The sequence below is a fragment of the Cataglyphis hispanica genome, chromosome 25 (assembly GCF_021464435.1).
Source record: "Cataglyphis hispanica isolate Lineage 1 chromosome 25, ULB_Chis1_1.0, whole genome shotgun sequence".
Lineage (NCBI taxonomy): Eukaryota > Metazoa > Arthropoda > Insecta > Hymenoptera > Formicidae > Cataglyphis > Cataglyphis hispanica.
This window is the reverse complement of record NC_065978.1, coordinates 1,803,280-1,815,980: the sequence shown is the minus strand read 5'-3', so window position 1 is coordinate 1,815,980 and position 12,701 is coordinate 1,803,280. Positions and strand designations below refer to the sequence as shown.

Sequence of the window (12,701 nt, the reverse complement as noted above, 5' to 3'; positions counted from 1 at the left end):
GAACATTTCGATGGATGCATCCGAGTTTTTCGACGCTGTACCCGTGCTCGGCGGTTGCATTCTGCGCCGGTGGCGGTCACGAGGGCGCGAACTAGTTCGTGAATCATGCCTAGAATGCTTTACATAAATTGCTCCAAGCCGACGTCACGATCGTGGACCCTAAGCAAGTAAGAATGAAAGAATGAGACAGAGAGGAGAGAGAGAGAGAGAGAGAGAAGAGACGAAAAAGAGGAGTTCATCGGCCAAGAAGGCAGACGTGACTCAGCCGATCATACGCATACGCGAGATGCGGATAACAGAGGCCTCGGAAAGCCTGGAAAGGAGAAAGTATATCCCGCGACTCATCATAAGCGGAATCAGCAGTGCGGATTTCCGAGCGAGTGATACATAATCGCGGTCATTCACTCGGAAATTTTCCTTTCTAGGTCATGCTCAATCATCGCATATTTGGAGATCCGGCAATCTCGTTCGATTAAACCGCGATTAAGTGAAATAATGGCACATTTACAATGGATACATATACGTACACGGGATCTCGCGAAGATACTACTGCTATTATTTGCTACTTAAAAATGAGAATAAAGCTAATACCGTTGTGATTAGTGTTTAATATCATAATAAAAGATACAATGCCAGATGGAGAAGCTCTCCGCTAATAATGAATATTTTTACGCGATCAAATAGAAATAAACACAAATGTCAATATATAATCAAATGAATGCACACTATCTTCACAAATTTTCACATATTTACTTTCTAAATCACTTTCCTCTAAAATTATAAAACTAGTTTTCATGCATTATTCTAATCAATTATTAATTATGTATCTACAAATTACGTATCAAACTATTGTACTTGATTCATTGGATATTCTATATAATGATTTATATCGATAAATATGATGGGATATATTAATAAAAAATATAATAACAAAATACATTTTGGGGAACACAATAATTATTCTGTTTTGACATAAAATTTTTTTCTATTTTATAATTTACACAACCATAAAACATATTTTAAACTAACTAAGTAGTTGGGAAATAATTAAATATTTGCTATATCTCGTCAGACGTAAAATTTTTATGTGATTTATATTATATGCATTAATTATTCAGATGCAAATTTATACAATGGAAAATTATGGACGCAGATTTTCTTTTGTTAATACATGTAATGTATTGTCGAGAAAAACTTTTCGCGAGACGAAATATGATTATACATGTTGTATATACACATGCTTAGGATTAATACAATCATGTTATATCGATAATTGTACGATAAGTACATTTCAGGTCAATGAACCAGATAATTATGTTCCTAATAATTCTGAGCTATATTCTTGAATTGCTCAGATGTATCAATTTCATCTTGTAGCACATTCTTCATATGCATAAATTTCTCGCATATAAACTATATGATATTATAGTCGCTGTTGCATTAGTGACTGACACTTCGAGTGCTTCTGTCATCTACAATGCTCAATGCCGGTGATTTCTGAAAGAAACATCGTTATGAACATTCAGATTTGTTTTTTATTCTACATAATTAAAGCATGATAATAATAGTAATCTGATTAAATTACAAAGAGATAGAGAAGTCTCGTTTAATTTGTAATTTGATAAAATTATTATTTTTTTTTTTTTTTTCAAAAAGTATATATATTTGGACAGATTATGTTGTTCGCTCAATTTTAGTTTTAAGCTTAAAGTTAGCTTTAAAATACAAGTTAAATGACGTTTATTATTTATGAGAATAATATAATATAATACAAAATTTTTTTGTTTGTGAGAATGATGATAATTAATCAATATATGTCATTAAACAAGTTTATTAAAAAAGCTTTAATCATAAAGGATTAAAAATGTTTAAGAGTAAATTCTTTGGTTGTCGATTCATAATTAATTATCATCATCTTCATCTTTTCTAAATGATTTATGTTGACGATCGTTAAAGATCACAAACAATAGCTTACAACTCTTTCTATTATGTCTTCAGCTGCATTGACTTTAGCAGGTCTCGCAGGGATGCCCTTTTTCGGTTCTCGTTCCATTTTATGAATCATCTTATAGACACTCGAGTTCATCAGGTAGTCGTAGTTTGGTAAATTTGTTTTTTCGTACTTCTTAAAATTTACTCTGTAATAATCAATTAGAAAATCATCATTGAAAAATCAGAAGTGAAATAATCTCAAAGATCTTTACCAGATTTTTACATTAAATTTATTATTAATTTATTTTTAAATATTTTTTTTTCATTATAGTCATTATTTTCTCACCCCATTGTTTTACCGCGAATGACTTCCGCCTGACAAGACAATACCTCAGCAATCATTTCGTCATTGAAGAAATCATTCGGGCATCTCCATCTGCGACCTTGCGTAAGTTCGAGCTGCTTAGCCTGGGGCCAGAGATCTTGCGAATGTTTTTTGCCTTTCTTGTGCACTCTTTGCTGAAAAATATAACGCAATGAGTTATTGACTTTATATTTAAATTCGAAATTCGCTTGTCATGCATCAATTGCATAAAATCAACGGACTTCATGGATATAAAAATTTAGATATAAAAATTCTGTTGATATCAATAAAATGGGATTAAAATAACAAGATAGAAACAATGGATTTACAAAATAGGTTTGAATATTAACTACAAGAAAACATTTGATTCGATTTATCGCATTCATGTAATTAATTTATATACATAATTAATTAAGGATTTTTACAGAATTCGCTTTATCCGTTAACATTTAAACAAAGTATAATTTCTGAACACGAATAATGGACAAGTAGGAGAGAGAACGAAACAATAATCATTTTATTTCAGGTAAAATGCAAGACTGTTCATTCCATTTATCGAGATACCTGCAATTCCTGTATAACTTGGTCTTTTGGTGATAGTTTAGGATCTGGTTCGAAACTTCCTATATAATAGCATGTTATACTTTAAATCACTGTGTCTCTTAGATTTAATTAAAATACATTTGAGAAATATAATACATTTTAATATTATAGAAAGAAAACTTTACAATTCCCCACAATATTATCAGATCGAATTCATAGCATTATAATTGTCTTTTTTTTTTGCAAAACAAATTCGTGATTAATAGATTCAATACGCAAAATAATATCGATGCTTACTGTGCGATAGTGCTGGACTGGGTGATTTCAGAAGCTTAGCCTCGTAAGAAACGATGAACTTCTTCACTCTATTTCCTTCCTCGTCTGCGCTCTTCACGGAAATCGTACCGTCCAGTTCCTTCATCTCTGCTTCCTCTTCCTCCATCTCTCCTTCGTCATCACTAGGCTCGATCACTTGCGGTGTTGATCTCGATGACGTCTTTCGCTCCAAGCACGCAATCTCTTCGATGTAATCGTAAGTTTCCGTAAATTCTTCATCCTCTTCATCAGTGTCCTCTTCCTGTTCCTTTTCTTCCTTTCGCTGTTCGATATTCTCTTCTGAATGACAACATCATAATTTATGTGCTATTCAAAAAAGTATCTTAAATTTAAATGTAAAAATTTTTAAAATTTGGAGATCCAATTTATAAGCTATTTTTTTAGCAAAATTTTTTTTAACATTTTTTTTCAATTTAATACTTACAGTGATACTCGTTCGGAATTAAAATAGCAACAAAATCAGGTGCGTTATTTTGGCTATTTCGACTATAATTATGAATTTTAGTCACCTGGTGATCCGCGATGGCCGCCACTTTCATTGCCGAGGGATCGTTGCATACCACTCAGCTCCATGATCTTATAGAGTTGCTCGGATACGATCTTCAGGTGATTCTCAATCTCGCTTGGTAGCTGTTTTAGAGCAAGCAATTGCCGCTGCACGTTCTCCAGTTGCTGCTCGAGGCTGAACTCTGTGGTCACCAGTTCCTTGATTCTCTCATTATCGGCTTTCGTCGCCGCTCGATCCGTCGTTGAGACGCTAGAATCTTCCTCGAGTGCTGCTGTCTCGTCTTGGCTAGATCCGGCCGCGCGAGACTCAGAACGATAATTTTCCTCTTTGGATTCGGATCTCTCCTTCGTCTTGTATTCGTCGGTCTCGTCGCTTTTCTCTTCACCTTCTGCCTTTGACGCGGAACGTGATTCGGATCTTTCTTCCTGCTCCGCTCTACATGTGAGTGTTGGTGTTGCCACTGATGTTATTGTCTAAATCAAAATTGTGAACGCACTGAACAAAGTCTAAATTTCTTAAAAAAATTATTGGATACCTTATCGATTTTCATCTGATTACTCATTACAAAACCTTAGTTTACCAAAAACTATTTTGCTCGTTATATACCATACAATAATTTTTAGCTTGTAAAGAATAATATGTGTGTTAAAAGTTTATAGGTCTAAAAGATCAACGGTATAGGAAATTAATAAATCTATTTTTGCTTCAACAATGGATGACAAATTATCAATTGATTATCAATTAGTAATTTCTAAAAATAAATGGTTTTAACTAACAAATTTTTTTGTTGACGAAATTACGAAGTATTAAAAATTAATAAATATTTTAAAAAATTTTTAATTGCCAAAAACTTTTGGAAAAAGCAATTTAAAAAATCGATATTGAATAACAGAATGGGCTTTAATATTCCGGCCAGACTTTGAGATTTTATAGGAAATTTAATTCTGAACAAAAAGTTATATATATATATATATATATATATATATATATATATATATATATATATGTATATATATATATATAAAACGTTATATAACATATAACTTTATATATATATATATATATATATATATATATATATATATAACAAATATAAAATTTTCAATTTTTTCTTATTGTCACTATTTTTATTATAGAAAAAAAATTAAGATATATAAGAAGGTTTAAAGAAAAACAACACAAGTTTCAACAATTTAATTACTTAGAAATATTTCACATAGAGATATAAATAAAAGGAAAAAATTAATTATATCTTCGCTTATACACAGATTGGATCGATCTTCACATAAAGTATCTTTGCATTCTGGTTATTTATATTATACGATAAAGTTTAGTTAAATAATATCCTAGCTCACATTCTGATGACAAGAAAAACAAAACGCACTCTGACTATAATAATAATTTGAGCACAAATATTATTTACGAAATATTTTTATGTGGGTCAACACATCATCCATAATATTCTAAGAGTAAGAATTTCTATAAAACAAGTATACACCTAATAAAACAGTTAATATCATTTTGGGACAAGTGATATCTGTTTAAATACACAAACACAGGAGAGACATGCGTGTAATTGAAATGATCCAAATTAACAAGTCTAATGCCTCATTCTTGATCCTTAATTTTAAAGTGAATTTATAATCGATTATTAATCATTTGCTGTTTAATGATATCAGCCGATCCATTGAAACAGTATATAAATATTGTCAGATTAGAATGACTACTTATACATATACAGAAGGATAATCGAGGTGCACGGCACAAAAGCGTAAGCTACTAGCCTCGTGAAATCAATTCCAATACGATTTGTGATACTTTGATAGAGAATCGTAGGCACGAATGACAATCTTCGGTTGTCTCGTTCGATTTCACAATCGATCTTCTCTTTGCAATCCTCGAAGCTTTTATCGGTGACTCTCAGCGAGAACCAAGGGAGATTGAAATACATGCTTTTCGAATCGGGAGTCATGAGAGGAACCGATTCTCTCCTGGACGATTTTGATAACCTCCTGCTACGGCGATGGAACACCTCGCTGGAGACGTAATCGCCGGTCGAGTGGAAGAGATTCGACAAAACGCCTGTTTCTTGTTCCGCGTCCTTGATCGATCTTGAGAATCTTCGGCTACCACGATGAAAAACTTCGGTAGAAACGTAATTCTCAGCCGAATGCAGGAATTTCGAGACTGTATTATCATCTTGCTCGGAGATGATATCTATGGATTTACGCGGCCTCGAAAGCCGTCTACTGCCACGATGGAAGACTTCGGTGGAAATATAATTTTCAGTCGACTGCAAGAATTTCGAAAAAGTATCTTCTTCCTCTGGGATTTTAGATGAGAGCTCGTCGACTTCTTTGGGCAAAATCGGATTATTGTTATACTCGAAAACAACGTTTTTATCAGTTTCCTCCTTGTTTGAATCCAGATTATCGGGTGTATTAATGATAGATTCCTCTTGTAATGAACATGATGGACCGTCTTCATGCCATCCGGAGATATTCAGATCACGCATATCATCTTCATCAATTCTCTGCTCATCTAGGGTTGAATCATCAGCAATATAATTTGAGGTGGCGATAGAAAATTCCTGTTGCGATATGCATGACGGATCCTCCTCGAGCCATTCGGAGATCTTGATACAAACATATTCCGCGAATAGCTCAAAAATTTCCAAATTTCTGCAGACGAATTGCTCAAAATATCGACCTTTCATTGCGCGTTTTATTCTTGACGAAGAGGTAATAGTGAAGAGATTGTTGAAGTTGTTCTTCGCAGCACCGAGAAGATTCGCTAATGCGGATCTCAGGTAAAGATTCTGCCGATGAAGCCATTTTTCCATGTAACGTCCCTTTGTTCTTGTAGATTTTGGCTCGTCTTTTTTCTTTTCGATTATGTATGGATAATCGTCAATCAAGTGCGTCGTTTCTTTGACACGTTGAAGAACAGGAGTGACATTTTTCTGAAGAACGTGTTTAAGATAGCGACCTTTGAAACTCATACGTCGCTTGCGAATATCTAATATATTTGATGACTCGGAGACACTTGATCTTTGCAACAAAAACTGGAATAACGTCGTCATCAAAGATATCAACCGAGTGCTCTCGCGTCTCAAATACGTCGCCAGATATCGTCCTTTTGTTCTGGTACGTCTCCTTTTAGAAGCGATGATGCGAGTTGGCTTCGAACGAAAGTGCCGAGTGAGAGCACTGACGTTTCGTAGAAGAATCCTCTCTGCGTAATGCGCTCGGGGACATCTGCTCGGCCTTCTTCTGCACGTCCTGCTTGATGAGAAACAATCGAAACCAATACTTCTCGGCCAGTATTTTTTAAAGTAAAAGTTTCCCGAGTTCATCTTTTCAAACTCGAATTGATCATTGATCTGTCGATCATGGGAAACGCAGGAATGAGCATAACCGCAGAGGACATTTTCCAGATAGTGACCCTTGAAGGGCGACCTCATTCCAGTTTCGTTAGCGGAACTATATCTTCGATAATGATTTGGCTTGACGTCGAACAGTTTCGACTTGCATTTATATGTCGCGGGACGTCCTAACTGATCTTCAGAAGCATGACTTTCGTTCGAATTGAGTGGAGAAGACGAGGGCGACAATTGATTGTCGGTGGTATCAAGGGGGGAAATTGAACACGAGGGATTCGGGTCAGACACGACGGGGCGACGATCTTCCTCGAGCTTGTACTCCGTTTCATGCATCTTTACCTCGGACGGCTCCGGCGGTTCCGGTGTTCCGGCGATGCTCGCCTCTGATCCTGGCGGCAGCAAGCCCTTTTCTACAAGACGCGCGATCACCGTCTTTTTGTCCTGTTTCTTAATTACGACCTTGTAACTCTCACCGTCGTCCTCTTCCACCTTCTGCCCGCACTTCGGCTTTGGTACCGGTCGCTGTGGTCTCTGTAAGAAAGTGGAGGTGCGTTTCAGCTCTTGCGTCCGCTCGGGCTCGGCTGTTGCAATGTGCTGCAGTTCCTCCAGGACTTTCGAATCTTTCAGAATCGGGACACGCGGTCGTAGCTTTTTAAAGTTCACTCTGTCGATTGCGTCGAAAGCATGGAAAAGATGGAAGTTTCGTTGTTATTATAGTAAAAAAAACTAATATTTTTTAATTTAAAAACTTACTTAAATTCATTGTGATATTATTTTTAATATATATATATTAATATTATTATAACATTATTAAATATTTTTATAAATAGAAAGGATGACAAGGGAATGGATACTGATAATCTTTAATATTGCATGTCATCATCGATCAACTCGACAATCGTGAAAATGTACCCCAGTAATCCTTTGTCGGACAAGAGCTCCTCCTCTTCGAGGATCAGCTGTGCGATCTCGTCATCCGTGAGATTTTTGTTGGGCACGATCTCGCTGTTGGCGTCCACCGGTTTCTCCTCCGCGAGCTTTTCCTCCTCTCGCCTGACCTCTTCTTCGGCGGACAACGGTTCGACGACGATCCTCTCTTCCTCGTACTGCTCGATCACTGTCTCCTCCTTTAAGATCTGTTCTGGGAAGACTGGCGGTAAGTCTGTAAGCTAATAAGTAAACTCGACGTCATCATCTCGCTGCCACTTTCTCTGGTATATCATATCTCTCTAAATGTCAAGTAAAGATCAAAGATTTTCCCTGACGAAAGAATGAGATTAATTTTTGATAAAAAAGATTCTTAATTGTTTGAAATTATTTAAATTACAGAGGATTTATAAAAATCAATAATTCAATCAAATATTCTTGTTACATCATTATATTTAAATTATTATATAAATAAGTTCCATACATATTCTAAGAATCAGGATTTTAATAATTTTGACACGAGATAAATTTTCTTATAAAAACATCTGAGAATTTTAAACCAAATATTTCAAATATTTTTTTATTTCTCAATAATTGAATATGATTATGTGTATCAATTCATTCAACTCTTACTTGGCGACATAAATAATCATCTTTTCTCTCCCTAATATCGTATTTTTTAAATGTATTCGGGGAGTAGAATAATTTCTCTTTTTTAGAAATTTTTGACTTTTAAAAAATGGACATGAAAAAAGTAAATCCGCGAAGCAGAGCCAAAATGCTCCAAAAAGAAAATTAGAACGGACATTAAGAAAGAGTTCGCGTAGAGACCTCGTCGCCAGTTAAGAGTGTAGCCAGGGATGCTGTTTGCCTTTCATCTCACGGATATATACTCACGGCGATCTTATATGGGACGATGTTCTCTTCCGATATCGCCTCGACGGCCTTTCGTGCCTCTTCCTCTCTGCGCAAGCAACAAACACAGCAACCAAGAAAATAGACTTTCTCCCGCTCGCGGTGGATGCGTCGAGTGACCGGCTCGCGGACGCGAATATGCACCGAATGCACCGAACGCACGGATTCCGGGCTTGTGTGGTGAGATTTACCCTCTCGCTCTCTACTCTCTATATGCAGCGAATCCCACGAATGCGACAAACGGCAAGAAACGGGGCGCGACAGGGACCAGCAATAAAATCGCCGACCAATGATAAACGGATCTCTCATTCTGGGTCACCTATTTATAGGTGTCGCAATACATTGCCACATAGTTCATACGCACCGGGATATTCTTGCCGTCGCCGAAATTATTATCGAAGAGTATGCCGGCGATGAATGACGCGCGGCAACCGGCTGACGCACTCCGTTGGGCACGAGATCCTTGAGGACTCATTAAATTTGATTATAGCCTTCGACCATTACCGCTCCAAAATTAAACTTGATCTTGATAAAGTTGTGAGATGATCGAAAAAATTGGCCTCGACAATTTTTCCATACTTTTTGCTTGCCATTATGTTCTTCAGTTACATATAATAAACATGAGAAACTATTCGTTACTCATGTTTATTGTAATGTTTTAAACATTATAATTGTTTTTTAAATAAAATAAAAGTATTATTCGCGCATAATGGTATCAATAATGAATTATTCGCATACTATTGTATATTTTTATAATGAGTTTATAGATATTTTATTTTCTTTCTATCTCTATCATATTTATCTTTTTTTCTATCATATTTGTCAATATACTTTAACACTAGATATCATATTTTTTAGAAGCAAGAAAAAAAAATAGATAATTGGAATTTTTATTACGACAAATTGTATATAAGATTTAATATAGAAAGTATCTTTGGCTAAAATCTCCAATAACGCAATTTTAGTGTCAATAAATTTGGAAAGACTAATATTGAAGAATGATTTCTCCCGGGATAAAATGGGACAAGAGCTTAATTTATGCGAAGAGACGTGGTCGGCTTAGCTATTACACATATTTGCGTACTTGTTTATTCACTTTGGCTGCAGTGCAACCGGCATAGGCGAGCGTCATTTATCTCCATTTCCTATTTTCTTGATATTAATTATATACGCTGTGCATCTAATTATACATATTATTTTTCTAAAAAATCGAATTTAAAATTACACTAAATGATATTTTTTTAATAATAAATTCAAACTGAATATGAAATTGTTTGTGAAATATCACACAAAGATTATTTATTTAATCGTCCAAAAAAAAAATATTATTTATTAAAAAATTTTTAATAGTGTATTTAAAAAAATTAGAGATATGATATATGTCTCAACTTTTATAATTTTTGTTATAATGTTAATTATATTAATTATCTATGATTCTCCCGAAGGAAAAAGATTTGCAGCTTCAAAAATGAATCTTTAAATTTTTTTTTAAATTTTTATATATTTACAATGCGACCCTTGCAATAGACTTACCTTTGTACAGCTAGAATAAAATTGTTGCCAGCATGCACGAGTGCCTCGTGTGCTTGTCCGTGAGTTAAACTGCTAATCGGCTGATCGTTTAATCTTACTACGATATCGCCAATCTTTAAACCCATACATTCGGCCAGACTGCCTTCCGTGATCTGTAGATTATTTCGACCTTTTTAAAATTTCCATCTACTTTTTGGAAAATCTTAACGATACATTCGTCCAATTTTTCAGATCTAATTTTAGTTTTCTTTTTAGTTTTTGGACTTAATCACAGAAATATAATGAAATCAATGACATTTTACACAAAAATAAATTTGAACAAGAATTCTTGTACTCTTTATTCTATTTTTGATATAAAAGAATGGTGAATAATATTGTAATCATAATTTTCTATAATAATCTTAACATTTACCAATAAAGAGAAATTTATTCTGTTAACTCACTCTGATAACAGTAAGTGGCTGCGGAAAATCGCTGCCACCTGCTAGTCGAAAACCCCATGGTGTGTTGTCAAATTTTGTGAATTTTATGTTGATTGCCATGACGTTCTACATCTGCAAATTATATAAAAAAGTTATGCTTTATAACGTTTTGCAGCCATTTGAAAGATCTACTACACTACATACTAATCGTATTTTGACAAGATTTTTTTCTTCTTACAGAATCCCGGAAATTATCGTTAATAAAACTAACTAATTAATTACAATATGTGTAATATTTTGATATAGAAAACTTTTCTTACGTTTAAATAAATATTTTAAGTTGAAATTTTTTTAATTATATGACACAGGGATTGATTATATCAGCCCGTCATGGATCATTCTTGGATATTTGTCATTCTTTTTTTTTACTTAAACAAATTAATTGTCAATTTTTTTATGTTATCACGCATTATTCATCTTTTTATTTTTTTCATTCATTTTAGATATTTTTAATCGACGCAACATTTCAAATTTTGTGTTGAGTATAATTATATGATTCGGAACGAGATTTTGGCAATGTAATATGGCAACTCGAATGTTGTCGGATACGGCCTTTTTGTAATTTCTAGTACTATTTTCAAGTTGTTTACGCAAATTGTTGAATGCAAATAATCTTGTTTACGTTAGTAACATAAATAAATATATCATTTTGAGTGATAAAAACATACGTCATTTAGAAGAAACAAACTCAATGATTTATTATACAAAATGCCAAGATAATTTATATCTAAAAATAAGTTTAATCAATCGTAAATAAAATTCTCAAATATAAATAATCAATATAAATAAGCTTTAATTATTAAGCATGCAAAGTGTAATGAGATCACACTGGTTAAATAATCAGTGTTATTTATATTAATTTCATCATGACAACGCTATTGAAATATAAAATAAAACTTAAATTATGAATGCAAATAACGCATCTGTATTTTTAAATTTATGATTGATTTTTTTTCTTTATGAAATAAATTATCAAGTATAAAACATTATTTTTTTTTTCCTCTGCCGTATATATATTGTATATGATTCTCTATTTAATATTTAACTCTTATAGATGCAATAACTTCATTTTTTAATAATTCATATTTTTTGCAAGTTTATTGAGAGATTTGCCCGTGTAAAATTCTTTATGGCAGGGAAAGTATAAGGGATGGAATGCGATCTCTCCCCTTCCGCTTTATTCTCGACAGCATCTCGCAGACCAACGAATTGTTATATACCCGGAAGTGGCAGTACACGATTATAGGACGAGGGAGGTGGTAGTATCGTGTATTACTTGCCGAGCCAAGCTTATATAGCGAGGATATAAATTTTCCAAGCGAGTCGGGGAGGTGGCGGTTGATTAACTGCTGCGCGTGGCGCAGAGAGGATGCGGAGGACTCACTGCATCCGCTGCGGCCAGAATCCGCGAAACGGCAACTGGAATCGGCAAGCCCAGCGACGACTAAAGCAAAATAAAGCTCTGACGACGGAAGAACGGAGACAACAGGGGCCCGCCCCGGCCGTTGCCCGGCGTAATGCGGCCGAAACGGTGTCACGATAAACTTTGCCAGAAGGCAAAGTGCGGTAGGCTTGTAAGCTGCAAATACTACAGAGCAGCCGACTCTGTGACGCGACTCTTGTACCGGCTCGAGATCTATTTATTGATCGATCTATATTGGATTTGAGCCTCGATTTCCGGTGGCGAATGCCCGTCTTCGCCCAGCAGAGGCGAAATCGCAAGTTGAATCAATCCTAATCTGATAAAGTCATGGAGAGAAAAAAACACTTCTACAACCA

At 34.7% G+C, this 12,701-nt stretch overlaps 1 protein-coding gene across 1 annotated transcript; it reads right to left on the bottom strand.

Moving 5' to 3' along the window:
* Positions 1-1,063: 1,063 nt before the first annotated feature.
* On the bottom strand, positions 1,064-12,683 carry LOC126858364 (uncharacterized). Its single transcript, XM_050608610.1, has 13 exons — positions 12,203-12,683; positions 10,884-10,994; positions 10,441-10,592; positions 8,890-8,956; positions 7,978-8,234; positions 5,423-7,729; positions 5,039-5,072; positions 3,685-4,156; positions 3,137-3,454; positions 2,865-2,919; positions 2,279-2,446; positions 1,976-2,138; positions 1,064-1,497 (listed from the first exon to the last, which is right to left on the bottom strand). Exons 2-13 carry the CDS (start codon positions 10,980-10,982, stop codon positions 1,441-1,443), a joined length of 4,149 nt encoding a protein of 1,382 aa, XP_050464567.1. The 5' UTR covers positions 10,983-10,994; positions 12,203-12,683; the 3' UTR covers positions 1,064-1,440.
* Between the last annotated feature and the right edge of the window lie 18 nt (positions 12,684-12,701).

Coding starts and splice junctions, on each gene's coding strand:
- LOC126858364 (XM_050608610.1), bottom strand. CDS start 10,982: ATGGCAATCAACATAAAATTCACAAAATTTGACAACACACCATGGGGT. Junction 4,157..5,038: donor GTTTTTCTTGTCATCAGAAT/GTGAGCTAGGAT, acceptor ATTTTGATTTAG/ACAATAACATCAGTGGCAAC. Junction 1,498..1,975: donor AAGACATAATAGAAAGAGTT/GTAAGCTATTGT, acceptor TGTTTCTTTCAG/AAATCACCGGCATTGAGCAT.